This window comes from Corvus hawaiiensis, chromosome 9, assembly GCF_020740725.1.
Source record: "Corvus hawaiiensis isolate bCorHaw1 chromosome 9, bCorHaw1.pri.cur, whole genome shotgun sequence".
Lineage (NCBI taxonomy): Eukaryota > Metazoa > Chordata > Aves > Passeriformes > Corvidae > Corvus > Corvus hawaiiensis.
Window position 1 is genome coordinate 31,444,962 of NC_063221.1, and position 16,648 is coordinate 31,461,609.

The 16,648-nt window shown below is 48.9% G+C and overlaps 1 protein-coding gene across 2 annotated transcripts in view; it reads left to right on the forward strand.

Annotated features, from left to right (window-relative positions):
* ROR1 (receptor tyrosine kinase like orphan receptor 1) overlaps positions 1-15,053 on the forward strand; it is a 154,600-nt gene extending 139,547 nt beyond the window's left edge. For both annotated transcript variants that reach the window (XM_048313260.1, XM_048313261.1), the window contains 5 exons: positions 2,781-2,908; positions 3,942-4,259; positions 5,079-5,324; positions 9,067-9,278; positions 12,103-15,053. In XM_048313260.1, the coding sequence (XP_048169217.1) occupies positions 2,781-2,908; positions 3,942-4,259; positions 5,079-5,324; positions 9,067-9,278; positions 12,103-13,527 (2,329 nt within the window). In that variant the 3' untranslated portion in view covers positions 13,528-15,053. The remainder of the gene's footprint in view (positions 1-2,780; positions 2,909-3,941; positions 4,260-5,078; positions 5,325-9,066; positions 9,279-12,102) is intronic.
* Positions 15,054-16,648: the final 1,595 nt, after the last annotated feature.

Genomic DNA, 16,648 nt, shown 5'->3' on the forward strand with positions numbered 1-16,648 from the left:
CTGGATGGGTTTGGCTGGAATGTCTGGAAAGCAGAGGGTGATCACCTCGGCAGGCATCTGTTCAGTGGGAAAGGGTCTCGGAGAGCTGTGGCTGCACCCCAAAACCGCTCTGTTGTGGGAAGCAGTGGCTCAGGGAGCTGCTGGTCAAGAGAGGAACCTCCCGGCCCTTCTTTTGTCCCTGTGACCCCCGGAGCAGCTCTGGGAGCAGAGTCCAGGGGACCACGGAGTCTCAGGGTCCTCCTGTCATACCCTGATGCTCCTGTTCCTTTCATTTGTTTCACCCATCTGCCCCATTACGGAGCTGATTTCCAAAACAATCCTAAGTAGTTCCTGCTCCTTATGAGCTACTAATCTCCCGTTTTCCCTGTGTGAATTCCGCTGGATGCAGCCCCAGGGCAGAGCTGGTGGCATCCTGGCCCTTCCTCTTTACTCTAATCTTCCCCTCCTGAGATTATCTGCACAATCCTGCTCCTCAGGGCATTCCCAGCCAGGTGAGCTGGTGTCCCTGCTCACTCCCAGTCCTTGCTCCGCGTCCTTCCCTTCAAAGGAGAGCCTTTCTAGAGTGAAATTCCATAATAAATTTAGCCTGGAGCAAAGGAGGCTCCGGGGGGACCTTGTGGCTCTGCACAAGTCCCTGACAGGAGGGGGCAGCCGGGGGGGTCGGGCTCTGCTGGCAGGGAACAGGGACAGGAGGAGAGGGAACGGCCTCAGGCTGGGCCAGGGGAGGCTCAGGGTGGACATTGGGAAATCTGCTTTACAGAAAAGGTGCTCAGACACTGGCACAGTGCTGAGTCCCCATCCCTGAAGGGGTTTAAAATCCCTGTGGATGTGGCTCTTGGGGACATAGGGCAGTGGTGGCCTTGGCAATGCTGGGGAATGGTTGGACTCGACCTTAGCGGGCTTTTCCAACCTTAAAGGATTTTATGATGCTATAATTATATAAAAATTATAAATGATTAATTAATGATATCCTATCTGAGCATTTAGTGATGAGGAGATGAACTGAACCCCAGAGCCTGCAGTCGCTGTTGGGTTTTTTCAGCTCAGGTTTCAGCTTTTCTGTTCAAGAACCAACAGAATAAAAATATTTTCACCAGAGCTGGTTCCATGCAGGAACCCAAGGATGTGGTTGAGTGTCCCTGCTTGCATCTCAGGGTTTCTTTGTCAGCTGAACACCTGAGGCACCTCAACCTTCCCTCGGGCTGTTGTTAATGAAGGGTTTAATTGGCAGTTCAAGGCCGTGCTTTTGCAACCCAGCTTCCAGTGTGCTTGGGAACATCTTGGAACCATCATCCAGTGAAACCTGGACCCTTTCCCACTGATTTCCCCATGGTGGGATGTCCATGGAGGAGGTTTCCATCTCTCCCACCCCTCTTTCCCACCCCTTCGTCTTCACACTCATAAATTATGCGCTTAATCCCTGGGGATTGGCTTCTCCCCGTGAACGCTGCGTGAATCCCGGGACGCTGCTCTGGTAGCCCGGCAGTGCCCGGAGGTGTCTGGGGCGTCCTGGAAGGCGATCCCAGCGCTTCTTCCCACTAATCCCATTAGCTGGCGCTGGCCCCGGTGACAGGGCACTGGGAGCGGCCCTGGCTCTCTAAGGCAGCACACAATGAACGGGCGACTTCAAAGAGCCCCCATGGAATTTGCATTTCCAAGCTCTCACAGCCAAGGTCTTCAGGAGGGGATGAAAGTGGCTTTTGTTAAACTTAATGGCAGAGTTGATTAAAAAAAGCTCTGATTTTTCCCTTATTAAGGCGTAGTGTGATTCCACTGTTGGGCTTTCGGCATCTGGGGGAGGGAGAATTCCACACACAAAGGAAGTAACCTGTTCCCTACCCGGCTGTCATCATCCCTAGGGATATTCCACTATCATTTATCCGAATTTGAGAGCCATAGAGGAGCTGTCCGGGCTGGGCATGAATAACAAAGAAAATATCAGCAAATTTTCATTAAGCACCTCCTTTTCCTGGGACCTCAGCAGAGCCGAGGTGTCTGTCCAGAAAATCCATCCCGAAAATCTCAGTGCAAAATATAGGAGTTTAAAGGGCTGATTCATGCAGTTGGGATTTCAGGGATCATGTACTAAAACCCCTCCTCCAAACCCCCCAAAAACTCCCTGTTCAGTGCTGATTATACAAAATACCCAGGGACTGCCCTGGTCTTCAGAGCTTCAGTAATTTCCTTTCCTTGCTTTGTTTGAAGAACATTGGCAAATAATTTCCCATCTGGATTTCTGTATTAAATATCTCCTATATTGCCTAAAAGAAAGCACCTAATGAAAGAAATGTGTCTGTTGAACTCCTGTCTCAGCTTTGGGTCTGTCTTAGCACTAAATGTTACCACACATGGAAGATTGAGCAAACATTTCCTCTTTCCAGGGTATCGGTGCTGGCAGAGGTTGGATTTTCTATATACACCTTAAATTCTGCTTGCATGACTCTTCCTGCTGTGTTTATCAATATTAAGGAGGAGCTTGGTTCAAAAATAGAAAACTATGTGTTAGCTGCTTTAAATAAACATAAATCCCGTTTTTCCAGGCCGTTTATATTTCTCTTCTACTCAAGGCTGGGTGTAGGTCTGAGCAGAGCCTTGAGAGCACTCATTTCATACAACATCCATGTGTATTTTGGCTAAGCTGAAACGCCTCTTTTTACCAGGCAGATGAAGGGGGTGTATTTAAACAAACAAACATTCAAGATCTTGTCTAATAGAAGGAAATAATCCTGATTGTTTTCAATATTTTACAATCACAACTTTATGTTTCTGGTTGATTTCAGGGATGAGTATGAGGAGGATGGGTTTTGCCAGCCTTACAGGGGCATCGCCTGCGCCCGCTTCATTGGGAACAGAACCATCTACATGGAGTCCTTGCACATGCAGGGGGAGATAGAAAATCAGATTACAGGTGGGTAGAAACACCTTGGCTGCTTCCCCACTGAGCTGTCTGCTCCCAAAAAGCTGCTGGAGTTTTATAAACAATAACGTTATTTTTCTTTGGTCTTTATTCCCTCTTGCCACGAGCTCATCCGGGTGTCTCTGCTGCTCCAGCTGCCCCCAGAACACCTAAAAAAATGATTTTTCAAGGAGAAGGGGCTGTGTGTTTACAGCCCCTGGGAGACTCAGGGCTGCTGTTATCCCAGCAAGTTTTGAAAGCAAAGGGGGGCCCGCCTTAGTTGATTTTAGGTGCCTGGAATAATTTAGGTGCTGGGAAAGGCTGCATAAATAATCCAGCAGGTAGAGGTTTTCCTTTGGATTTAGGGAAGAACCAGTTACCATTATTTTTGAGGGATGTGCTGATGGGGTCGTTGAATTCACAGACATCATAGATATCATGATATTCTCTAGTTTTTATATAAATTAACTTTGCCTGATCCTAGCCCTGGTAAGCATCTCTATATTCAGATTTTTTTCCTTGCTGTCAGAATATCTCAAATTTCTCTTCTCCCTTTGTCCCCAAATACTGTCAGCATTGCAAAAAAAGGCTTCTTCATTGCCCCAACAAAGGCAATGTGCGGCTACCAGTTCATAATCTTCCAGCATTTTGTTAGAAAAGTTATTTGGGATTGTATGAAAGTTGTCACCTTCCACGAGGGAACCGGTGCTGTCACCCTGCAGGAATTTGGGGTTTACCTGTTGGGCTTCCAAATACTACATGAATTTGTAAATGATTCTAAGTTATTTGGGAGGAAAAAAAGGAATAATTCAAGGAATAACTAAGTTTAGGGGTTGGGTAATGATCTTAGCATTAATCCCATGTTGAAAACCTGATGTGTTTTCCTTGTCAGTGGAATCAGCATCGTTAATGACTTCCAGTGTAATTAGTGCTGTGCATTCCTGTTCATCACCTGAACAGCTGCAGTGGGAAGTGAGGGTTACACTGGGAAGGCAACAGCATGGGAATAACATTCCCAAATCAAATCCTTGTGTGTGTTTTCCAGCTGCCTTCACCATGATCGGCACCTCCAGCCATTTGTCGGACAAGTGCTCCCAGTTTGCCATCCCTTCCCTGTGCCACTACGCCTTCCCCTACTGTGACGAGACCTCCTCGGCTCCCAAACCTCGGGATCTGTGCCGGGATGAGTGTGAGATCCTGGAAAACGTCCTGTGCCAGACCGAGTACATTTTTGCCAGGTCTAATCCCATGATCCTGATGAGGTTGAAGCTGCCCAACTGCGAAGATCTGCCCCAGCCTGACAGCCCCGAGGCTGTCAACTGTATCCGGATTGGGATTCCAATGGCTGATCCCATAAATAAAAGTAAGTGAAAAATGTCTGGTTCTCCATGGAAAAGGTACTGCTGTGCCAAGATCGGCTGGAAGGGCTCGTGCATCCCAGCTGGAGCCAGTGCTGGGCTTTGACAGCTCGCAGGTGAATTTCCCAGCACCAGCATTTCCCCCAGCTTGTCCAGAAGGGGTGGGAATTCTGAAGGATTTTTTCAGGAATTCTGAAGGATTTTTCCAGGTCTTTTCTAATTAATACGGGGTAGAAAACTATGGAGTGTAAGCGTTTGGATGCTGAGGAACATGGGTGGCTTCATCCTCCCTGCCTCCTTCATCTTCCTCCCACCTCAGCCTGACATGCTCCAGCAGCACCACGGCTGCAGTGTAGGGATGCTTGTCAGGAGGAACATTTGTAGGGCTGGATCCATGGCTGTCCTGCCTAAGCCAGCCTAATTTTAGGCTCTGGCTAAGCCCACTCTTTGATCAGGCTGGGCTGCAGCCTATTCCAAACACTTCCACATCTGAACAGTCAAATATAAAACATGGCTCCCACAAGTTCTCCACCTTCCTACGAAAATAAGGGCTGCAGTTCAGGTTCCCACTGGAGTTTTGACTTCCTTTGTGTATCCTATATTAAAAACGCTTGGCAGAAGCTCTTTTCATTCCAGGAGCATAAGCTTTAAATCCTCCCAGGAATGCGAATGCAAAGCAGGCCCAGCCTTGCAGCCGCAGCAAACTGGGAGCCCACGCTCCCCAACTGGGCCAGCAGGAGTTTGCTGGGAGATGCCAACAGCTCATCCCCATGGATGCTGCATCCACCACCGACCGTGGCTTTGGCTTTTGGTTGTCTTTGCAGATCACAAGTGCTACAACAGCACGGGCGTGGATTACCGGGGCACGGTGAGCGTGACGCGCTCGGGGCGGCAGTGCCAGCCCTGGAACTCGCAGTACCCCCACACCCACACCTTCACTGCTGCCAGGTACCCCGAGCTCAACGGGGGCCACTCCTACTGCAGGAACCCTGGAAACCAGAAGGATGCCCCGTGGTGCTTCACCTTGGATGAGAACTTCAAGTCGGAGCTCTGTGATGTCCCGGCCTGCGGTAATGCCTGACCCGGGTTGGGTTTGAGCTGGGGGCAAAAAGGGGAAGGGTTTGGTCACGTCGTGGGAGAAAAGTGCACAAAGTGTCTTCTGTAAATCCCTAATAACAGAGGTGTAGGAAAGGCTGGCTGGCCCTGCTCTGAGGAGACCTTTGAGCACTTGCTGCCCCTGCAGTGACAAAGTGGTGGCATGAAAATAATTTCCTGGGGAATGGCTGTGCACTGCCAGCTCAAGTGTTCCTGACTTTCCAGGTTGTTGTTCCAGTCAATACAACTCCTTAGGCCAAATTAAATTGTAGAAACATAGAAATGTTTAGGTTGGAAAAGCCCTCCGAGGTCATCAAGTCCAACCACCCCCAGCACTGCCAAGGCCACCACTGACCCTCGTCCCCAAGTGCCACATCCACACGGCTGTTAAATCCCTTTTTAAGTCCTTTTTAAGACCCCACCACTGCCCTGGGCAGCTGTGCCAGGGCCAGACACCCCTTTCAGTGAAGAAATCTTCCCTGATGTCCACCCTGCCCCTGCCCTGGCCCAGCCTGAGGCCGTTCCCTCTCCTCCTGTCCCTGTTCCCTGCGAGCAGAGCCCGACCCCCCCGGCTGCCCCCTCCTGTCAGGGACTTGTGCAGAGCCACAAGGTCCCCCCTGAGCCTCCTTTGCTCCAGCCTGAGCCCCTTTCCCAGCTCCCTCAGCTGCTCCAGCCCCTTCCCCAGCTCTGTTCCCTTCCCTGGACACGCTCCAGCCCCTCCATGGCTTTCTTCTTGTGAGGGGCCCAAAAACAGGGAGAGGGTTTGAGATGCACATGATAGAGCCCAGACTGTCTGCCTTCCCCCTCATCTACCCTTTCAGTAAGAACATAATTTAGATCCCATTTTGGCATCGATTCCCATCTTTCCATTAATTGAAAAAGACTTTGGAGCAGACTCAGAACATGTCTCACTGCAGGAATGTTCATAACCATAACCAGAAAAAATTTAATTTGGTTCTGGCTATGGAGCAGGGACATCAAAGGTATCTCCTTTCCAAGGGGAAAGGTAAATGTTACTGTGACAACTTGAAGGGCAACATGAAATTTTGTGTGAAACTTTGAATTTCTATAACATTTCTGAGTACATTTCTGGCATGTCCACACAAATAGCTGCATTTTTTCTTGGCCTGTTATCAATATTGTTATTTCTACATGCAGATAAAACAATCAGGACCCATTTGTTCAGGTCTTCCACTTGCTTCCCCTGGGTCTCTGAAAAGCAGAATCAAATGAGAGCTGAGTCTCCCTTTTTGTTCATTTTGCAAACCCTAAATGCAGCCAGGGCAGTTCTGTAAAAACTTCAGCTGCAGCTCAGAGCACCTGGCAATGTCACCTCTGTTTTTTAAACAAGGCCTGAGCTGTGTTGGCAGTGCTGGTTTAAGAGTTGGACTTGCTGATCTCTGAGGGCTTTTCCAACCTCAACAATTCTGTGATTTCCCCCACACTTTTTGAGTCCTATATCTCTTCTGCTGTTATTTCAACAGAAATAACCAAAAACTATTCTGAAGATTCTTGTGCCAGTCCCCTCTAGATGGGCTCTGAGATGCCAAGCCGGCCTCAGGCTCCTGATCTGGGATACCAGGACACTTTTGGAGCCTAAGTCTCTGATTTTCAAGCTTTGCTTGGTAATAACTGAGATACGGGCTGCCCTGGAGAATTCCTGACAAAGGTTTTAATTGCCAAAACCTCTCACTGCTGCCTTAAATGGTACCCGTTGTTCGTGGCTTTATTATTCTAACTACAGACAGAGCTGGATCAGGTGAGCAGTAATTGAATTGTTAAGTGCTAATCTGCATATTAAAACCAGAATACCGTGTGGGACTCCCATTCTGCCGGTTTTGCACTGGCTGAAAGAGCCATTTGAGGCCCAGTTTAATCAGTATTGTGCATTCTGCCTCACCAGGACATGCCTAGATGGGAAATGGATTTAATTAGGGTGGCTCCCAAGAAGCCCATTAACCTAATGAGGCTTCACTGCGGGGGCTGCTACTTAATAAGAATAATAATTGCCTTTGACTGGAATAGCTCAGGTGATGAACTGGTGCCCAGGTCTCCCTCTGCCTCGTGCTGCTGCTTTCTTTTCCTTTCTTCAACTGTATCTCACAAGCTGTGAGAGATTTGTTTCATCAAAGTTTGTCAGCCTGATTGCGGGAAGATGTGAAACACGGCGTAATTCGAGCATGAGGCTTAGCAAAGCCAAGCCTAAGACGGTTTGGAAGGACAGGGGAAGGGCAGTGTGTGAATCCCTGCCTCTCTGGGAACAGGGAAAATGTCATGGGGACGGTGCTTTAGTCGTCTCCTGTTTCCCAAAGGCTGTAGGAATATTTGGGATACCTCCCCTCTCAATTAAAAACCCGATAGCACGACTTAATCTGAAAGGAATGATCAGAGAGGAGCGTGGGGGGAGCAGAGGACAGCGTGAGCCTGAAAGAGGAGAGGGGTTATGCAAAGTGCCATGCCGAACCATTTGAACTTTGCCTCTGCCACAATTTGAGTCAAGCCCAAGCTCCAGATCAAGTTCATGTTTAATGAAGTGCATAAAAGAGATCTGTGTGGGCCGCTAAGCACTTGTACAAATCCAGCCTGGAAAACACAGACAAACAAACTGGAGTGACCCTGCAGGGATAATAAAACATCCCCCGTCCTCCCAGACTCCCTAAGGCTGCCTCAGGCATTGCCAATGCCCTCGGAAGCAGCCAGGGCGGCCTGGGCTCCCGGGATCCTCCAAGTTCCCCTGTAGTGAGTGTGTTAATCCGGGTGTAATTCCAGCCTAAACCTTGGGAATGCTCCTGGGAAATGGCAGAGCAGGGCAGGCGTCAGTGTCGCTGTGCCCGGAGCACTCAGGATGGAGGATCTGTCCTTCTGCCCGAGCTCCTCCCAGAGCCTCTCCCCTCTCCTGCTGCTTTTCCCTCGGAGCAGCATTCCCTGGGAAGCCAGAGCCAGCCAGGGGGATGCAGTGCTGGATATCCTAGGCAATGGCAAAGAGGGGATCATGTTCCTGAAATTAATGGCTGGGAAGAGCCCTGGGAGGGAGCAAAGATTGCAGGGAGCCTTTGGACTGTGTTACACCATCCTCCATCCCAGCTCTTCTGGATCCTTCCTTTTCACCCCTGCTCCAGCTTCCCTGGTGCTGTTCTGCTTGTAGGGAACTGTTCTTTTTTTCACTCCATCTCCTCATATCCATTCCTTTTCGCTGGAAAGGGATTGGTTGAACCTTTAAAGGGAGGCAGCTCCCAGAGTGTTCTCCTTTAAATTGTCTTAAATCAAGACACAAAATAAGGAGTTTGTGTTCCCACCAGAGCTTTTCTTGGAAACATAGAATGGCCTGGCATGGAAGGGACCTTCAAAATCATTTAGTTCCAACTCCCTGCCATGGGAAGGGGCACCTCCCACAAGCTTCTTCCATAAGGTGTTCTAGAAATTCACTTTTCTGTGGATCTGTGTTAGGCCATGACTTCATTTCACCCCAAGCAAAGTCCACCTCACATCATTCCACTGTTTCCTGCCCATCAGTACCTTTGACCTTACAGGGACAGTTTGTTACTCCACTAAATAATTCTTTCTTTTAATATTAATAAAATGAATCAGCATTCAAGGTGGATTTCAGCAAGATAAAATGGAGGTTTTATTCTTTTTAACACTTCTAGTTGGCCCAGGGATGTGTTTGTCTCTGTGGGATGCTTCATTCATGGTTGGTTTTTTTTCTTTCTGAACCAGATTACAAGGATTCCAAGGAAAAGAATAAAATGGAAATCCTGTACATCCTGGTGCCAAGTGTTACCATTCCCCTGGCCATAGCCTTGCTCTTCTTCTTCATCTGCATCTGTCGCAACAACCAGAAATCCTCATCCCCTCCGGTCCAGAGGCAGCCGAAGCACGTCCGGGGGCAGAACGTGGAGATGTCCATGCTCAACGCCTACAAGCCAAAGGTAATCCCAGATTTCTGCCTCCACACTTGCTGTCTCCACAGGCAGGGAGGGAAATGTGTCAAACAACTCAGCACTGAAATATTCAGGTGGTTTCCAGCCTGTGATTTTTGTGAGGGTTTTCTCAGCAGCAGCAGCAGCAGCAGCAGCAGCAGCGTGTGCTGGACCAAGGGGGTAATTCCCTGTGTGTCCATGTCCCTGGAGAAATGATGGAGTTTTTGTGTGATAAAGCAAGGAACCCCTTCCTGAAGCATCTCTTACAACATCTCATTTAAGTGAAAGAGTAATGTAGGTAAAGATGTGATTCAGCATTTCCCCAGGAGAGCTTCTCATGGCTCTGCTCTGTTCATCTGTCACCTTTCGCTCAGCTGACATCACTTCTGGAAAGATTTGTTCCTTGCTTTTTCAGGTTTATCCTTTCAGTTAAAAGGAGAAATGACCAAAACAGCCCCAAAGCTCTGCCTGCAGCTCTGGCCAGCCCAGTTCCTGTTTGGCTTCACCACAGCCCCACATTCAGGAAGAATTAAAAAAAATAGTTTAGATTTAAGTATGATCAACCTCGTGCTCCTGATTTCCTGAGTGGGACGTGCAGACCTGGCTGTGTCACCCAGGGCAGGGCTGGAAGTTCCTCCTGCCATCCACAGGCACAGGAATGCCCTGGAAGAGCATTTCCCTTGTGTTTCACACCATGCCAAGGCTCTTGATCCTCGTGGGTGCCTTCCAACTCAGGATATTTTCTGGCTCTTCAAGAACTTGATGGGTTTTGTTCTTTTGAAGCACTTCAGAGAGAAAAATCTCTGTCTCAGTCCCATACACACTGGCCTGGTGATTTTATCTTCCTTTTCCTTGGAAGTTCCCAATTCCAACTTTCCTGTAAAGCTTGGAGTAACTTTATCTCAAAATGTTGGTAGCAGTGCAAAAAACATTTAACAAGTCAGTGTCCAAACCACATCTTGCATCCAGCCTCCTGGAATATTTTGTTAAATTTGGGATTGCTTCTTGCTCCCTGTTCTGCTGCGAATTTTAAGGGTGCAATCCTGGCTAAACTGGAGATAATGGGAATCTCAGCATCCTTTTATTGAGGATGCAATTCCCACCTTTCCTGCTGGCACACACAGCACAGGGAAGCAGAAATGCCTGGAAATTGTTGCAAATATTGACCATTCTCCTTCCTTTCAATTTGAAAGTCATGTGCTGCAAGAATATTTTCATTTTATTTCTGCTAATTCGGGATTTTCCCACTGGGAAAGCCAGCTCTCCCCGTCCCCAGTGTTTTGATGGCCTTTCAAACAATATTTTCAAGGAAAGGAAGTGGAATCCTATTTTTAAATCACGTAGCCAGTTATGATGTCAGCTTTGGGTGAAAACAAATTTAAACTTCAAGCTCCCACTGAGGCAGTTGTTTGCTTGGATAAACAGGAATGTTAGCATTTCCTCCAGTTTTAAGGGGTTTTAATTGCCTTCAGAAATATAATAAATTAAGGATGTCTTGTCATGGAGCTGAAGAAGAGGTGGAAGGGGTGGGTTTCCCTCTCCCTTTCCCCTGACCTGCTGCCTCTTGTGTATTTTACACTTCCCTACCTTTCGGACACCCGTGTGTGACAAATACTTGTCAAACAAAAGCCGAGCAGATTTACAACTGCTTCACTCCGAACGAGCCCTTCCTGCCAAAACTTTATGACTTCATTTTCTTCCCCAGTTTTCCACTCTGTTGATTCAAACAGACGGACCCAGGCTCAGGTCAGACAGAGGTCATTTCACTTTCATTACTAAAATATAATTTACAATATGCCAGACCTAAACAAGTTTTAGCCTAAAGGATTTGGGTAATATAAACCATCTGTTCCTCAACAATATAGCTAATTTCCTGCCATCACTGGGCAGTCTACTGGGCTGCCTGCTTAAATGGCTGTATTATTATTATTATTATCATAATCATTATTATGATTATTAATGCAGTGTTTGTCTGAAAGTCAGAAGTGATCAATACAGTTAGAATTAATTCATGCTAAAAGGGCTTTTTTCCGTGATTATTTGAAATGTCAGTTCTTTTCCCACATTGCCACTGGAAAGCTGCCCTCGCATGATTTCAGGAATGCCAATGCCAATGTTTACACTCATTTACAGAACCTAGATCCCAAACTCATTAACCTTAAATTACTACCTGTGGCTTTACTGAGGGCCCTAAATGAGTGGGTTTGGGTGTTACAAGCACAAGTGGAAGTTGGGAATAATATGGGTTCTTTATGGCCCAGGAGTGAATATCTGCACTCTGAAGGGCAATAAATGTTTAAAAGGTTTGCTTTTCTCCTTTGGCCACTCTTGGGGTTTTAGGATGGAACAGAAATAGTGGGAACAGAAACAGGCTCTGCTGTACCTGGAAGGGTTAATAGCAAAGACAAGGCAGAATTGGCTACAAGGCCGTGGCTTTAAAACAAAATAATTTTTTTCCTGCTAAAATTCCAGGCCCTGGCCCATAAAACACTTCAGCATGGACCTCTTAGAGCATGGGAATTGCCTCAATTCCTGAAATTAGTCACATTCAATTGGAAGTACAGAAATGCCCAAGGCCAAATGCCGAGATGCTGATGGCTCCTGTGTATATTTGGCTCCAGTTCTTGTTGTATCTGACCTTGTGGAGAGGATGGAAAGGAATTCTTTTTGTTACTTTTTGGAGCATGGTGATCCCGTTTGGGTCCTGGTGTCCCTCGGGTGGGATCATTGCTCCTGTGCCCGTCTCCTTGGCTCCCACACATCCTGCACCAAGAGATTTCACTTAAAAAAGGCTGGTTTCGGTCCTGATACGTTACTGGTGTTTCTCTCACAGAGTAAAGCCAAGGAGCTGCCCCTCTCTGCCGTTCGCTTCATGGAGGAGCTGGGGGAATGCGCTTTTGGCAAGATCTACAAGGGCCACCTCTACCTGCCGGGCATGGACCACGCCCAGCTCGTGGCCATCAAGACCCTGAAGGACTTTAACAACCCCCAGCAGTGGGCGGAATTCCAGCAGGAAGCGTCCCTCATGGCCGAGCTGCACCACCCCAACATCGTGTGCCTGCTGGGCGTGGTGACGCAGGAGCAGCCCGTGTGCCTCCTGTTCGAGTACATGAACCAGGGCGACCTGCACGAGTTCCTGGTCATGCGCTCGCCGCACTCCGACGTCGGCTGCAGCAGCGACGAGGACGGCACGGTCAAGTCCAGCCTGGACCACGGCGACTTCCTGCACATCGCGGTGCAGATCGCGGCCGGCATGGAGTACCTGGCCGGACACTTCTTCGTCCACAAGGACCTCGCCGCCCGCAACATCCTGATCGGGGAGCAGCTCCACGTGAAGATCTCCGACCTGGGGCTGTCCCGGGAGATCTACTCGGCCGATTATTACAGGGTGCAGAACAAGTCCCTGCTGCCCATCCGCTGGATGCCCCCCGAGGCCATCATGTACGGCAAGTTCTCCTCCGACTCGGACATTTGGTCCTTCGGAGTGGTTTTGTGGGAAATATTCAGCTTCGGCCTCCAGCCGTATTACGGATTCAGCAACCAGGAGGTGATCGAGATGATCCGGAAGCGCCAGCTGCTGCCGTGCTCCGAGGACTGTCCCCCCAGGATGTACAGCCTGATGACGGAGTGCTGGCACGACCTGCCCTCCCGCAGGCCGCGCTTCAAGGAGATCCACGCGCGGCTGCGCTCCTGGGAGGGCCTCTCCAGCCACACCAGCTCCACAACCCCCTCGGGCGGCAACGCCACCACCCAGACCACCTCCCTGAGCGCCAGCCCCGTCAGCAGCCTCAGCAACCCCAGGTATCCCAACTACATGTTCCCGGCGCAGGGAATCCCCCAGGGCCAGATGGCGGGGTTCATGGGGCCGCCCTTACCTCAGAACCAGCGCTACATCCCCATCAACGGATACCCCATCCCGCCGGGATACGCCGCCTTCCCCGCCGCCCACTACCCCCCGCAGGGCCCTCCCCGCGTGATCCAGCACTGTCCCCCTCCCAAGAGCCGCTCCCCCAGCAGCGCCAGCGGCTCCACCAGCACGGGTCACGTCACCAGCTTGCCGTCGTCGGGATCCAACCAGGAAGCCAATATTCCCTTGCTATCCCACATGGCCATTCCCAGCCACCCGGCGGGGATGGGTATGACAGTGTTTGGCAATAAAACTCAAAAACCCTACAAAATTGACTCCAAGCAGTCCTCCCTGTTGGGAGACTCCAGCATCCACGGACCCAGCGACTCCATGATTTCGGCGGAATTGTAAATAGGCGAGGCCTTTGTAAATAGCGCTCTTGGCGACGCAGACTCGGAAGTGGTAGGAAAGATTTTTTTTCTATTCAAATATTTTATTAAAGATCCTTCTGGTTGTTGGACAGACATTGCAGCAAAGTGTCTTCTGTGAAGTTGCACTGCTCGCCAGGATGGGCAGGCACAACCAGACAGATCCTCGTGGTGGGAATCCTCAGCCTTGGCCACGTTTCTCCAAGTGCCACCAACAATTCAGAGGGAATTTGAGGGTTTTTTTTAAAATAAAAACATTTTATCCAACACTTTTTCACAGCTTTTTAAACCTCCGGCGTGGTTTAAATCACAGGAACTTTTTTTTAATACTGAAAACCATATTTTAATATTTGTCTCTTTTTTTAGGAGATGCAAAGATTCGGAGATCTGGGTGTGCAATTTCAGTGCCAATAGGGAAAATATCTGTAAATTTTGCAGTCGAGGGTTGTGTGTCAAATATGTGATCTGAGAGCTGAATAAATTACTTCAGGTGGGATTTTGGTCTCTGGTTTAGTCAGGAGTCTGAGCTCAGATTCAGACCAAAAAATGTCATTTATGAGACAGCACAAATGCTCGAGTTATCAGCTTGCAGTCTACAAACCTCAATCTGCTGCTGGCTGCTAAGGACAGCTGGAGTTCTTAAGGAATTGCCTTAAAGGAAATGAAATTAAAGAGCTTTAATTTCAGAACCTGAATCAACTTCTTCAGAGCTAACATTTCATGATCTAGTCGCTCAAGCAGGAATTTTATATCCTTTTGTTGCTATGCAACTGTGTAATGGAAAAGCGCCAAACCACAGTTTTGTATATGACAATCAGTTTTCCCAGGAGTATTTATTGTGTCATTTCAGTGACTCTGACTCCAGTAACCCTGGAAAAAGGGAGACTCACATTCCATCAGGCAGCAAATCCATCGATAGCAATTGTGTCTAATAATGTGAATTAGTGCTGATTTTCCACTTAGAAATGCACCATTTGTGTCATTAAAATACCCATTCAGGTAGAACCAGTTGAGATTCTTCATTTGAAACCACTTTAATGAGTTACACACGTGCTGTGTACGGTACATTTTCCACAGACTCTTTTTTTGTACTGAATAATATTTTTATTGTCCACAAAAACCAATCTTGTGCTCAGTTGACAATGTTGTATAATAGGACTTTATTTTTATCTTTTTGCACAAAAGTGTGATGATGTTTTTTGTACAGCAGAAGTGAAAATACATCTCTGCATTTTATATCTTGGGCTGTTTCTTTTGATTTTTACCCTGATGTAGATGTTCCTGAAATATATTATGGTGATACTCAGCCACTACCTTATACAAATACCTTTCTTTGTTTTCACTGCATGCGTTTAATCACTGTATTACTTGATGATTGAGTTATTAATTATGGGCATTTCAATTAGGCAAGCATGAAAAAAATGTAATAACAAAGGCTATTTTATAATTGAGATACGTGCATTTTTGTATTTCACGTGCCAGAGATGATATTAAACACTGATTATTTTATGCTGCTGTTTATTAAAACATTGTTTTACCATAAACACGCCGGCATTTCCTCCATCCTGAAATGGCTGAAGGACATGGAATGATCTCCCTCCCCTGGCTCCCAGTTACCAGGGAAGCTGAGTTGGTATCAGCCAAGCATCCTTGGCTTTAATCAGGAATTAGGAATAACCTAATCCTTAAGGAGCAGCAGTGGGATCATAAAATATTCCCTCACACACTTTGTGGTTTTATGTTCAAACCACTCACGGCTCAGTTTGAGGTTTTTCCTTTATTTCAAAGCTGGGTCCTTAAGGTTAAAGTATTTTTAGATGTGAACCAGCTCTGAACGACACACCTGGAAAGCTTTGGAAGGACCTCTCCCTGCCCTGCCTCTCAGCAGGGAAAATCTGGGAATTCTGAGGCTGAAATCACAGTCTGGCCTCACACCTGATGCACAGGGAGGTAACACAGAGAGGCAGGAACTCCTCAGAGAGAGATGAGAGAGCAAAATCTAAAGAAACTGATGAGGTAATGTGGAAAATAAATGTTGCCAGAAATTACGGAATCACTCCTCAGGTGGGGATGCAGGCACAGGATGAAAGCTGCTTTTGTGGCAAACAAAGGGAGAGGGAATATTCCAGATGCTAAATCATGATCCCTTCTTTCTTCAAGGAGAGAGCACTGCCAAGGCTGTTGGAAATGTAGCAGTCTTGGCTGGATTGAGAAGCTCTGGAGGATTGGGATAAAACTCTGGATAAACACTGTTTACTGAGTGTTACAGCGGGGATACTGCAACGTGTATCAAACCAGGAGGCCCGTAGAAAGAAGTATATATGGACGGATTGTTGGTGGATGTTTCAGAGATGTTTATTTCCCCAGCCATGGCCGGGGCTCTGCCGAGGGTCCCTCACAGTCCGGGCCGAGGGTCCCTCACAGCCCGGGCCGAGGAGCCCTCACAGCCCGGGCCGAGGAGCCCTCACAGTCCGGGCCGGGGAGCCCTCACAGCCCGGGCCGAGGGTCCCTCACAGCCCGGGCCGAGGGTCCCTCACAGCCCGGGCCGCGGGTCCCTCACAGCCCGGGCCGGGGAGCCCTCACAGCCCGGGCCGCGGGTCCCTCACAGCCCGGGCCGCGGGTCCCTCACAGTCCGGGCCGCGGGTCCCTCACAGCCCGGGCCGGGGAGCCCTCACAGCCCGGGCCGAGGGTCCCTCACAGCCCGGGCCGGGGAGCCCTCACAGCCCGGGCCGGGGAGCCCTCACAGCCCGGGCCGAGGGTCCCTCACAGCCCGGGCCGGGGAGCCCTCACAGCCCGGGCTCAGGCTCCTTCCCGCGCAGAGAGCACGGAACAGCCAAGGGGAGCGAGGCTGAGCAGGGGCTGGGAAACCCCGTGCGTCCCCTCAGGGCCGCGCTCCCAGGGCTTCATGGCGGGCGGAGGAGACCCCGACAACTGAGCCTTCAGTCTGGACCATCTCATCTCCTCCAGGTTGGTTGTGTTGCTGGGAAAGAGAATAAATATTTGCTGGTTTAAAGAGCACGATGCAGGGCCTGAAGTGGGGATTTGGATCCTTTGTTCCCACCGAGGGGTGACTGGGCTGGATCGAGAGGTAAAGGCCAGAGCTG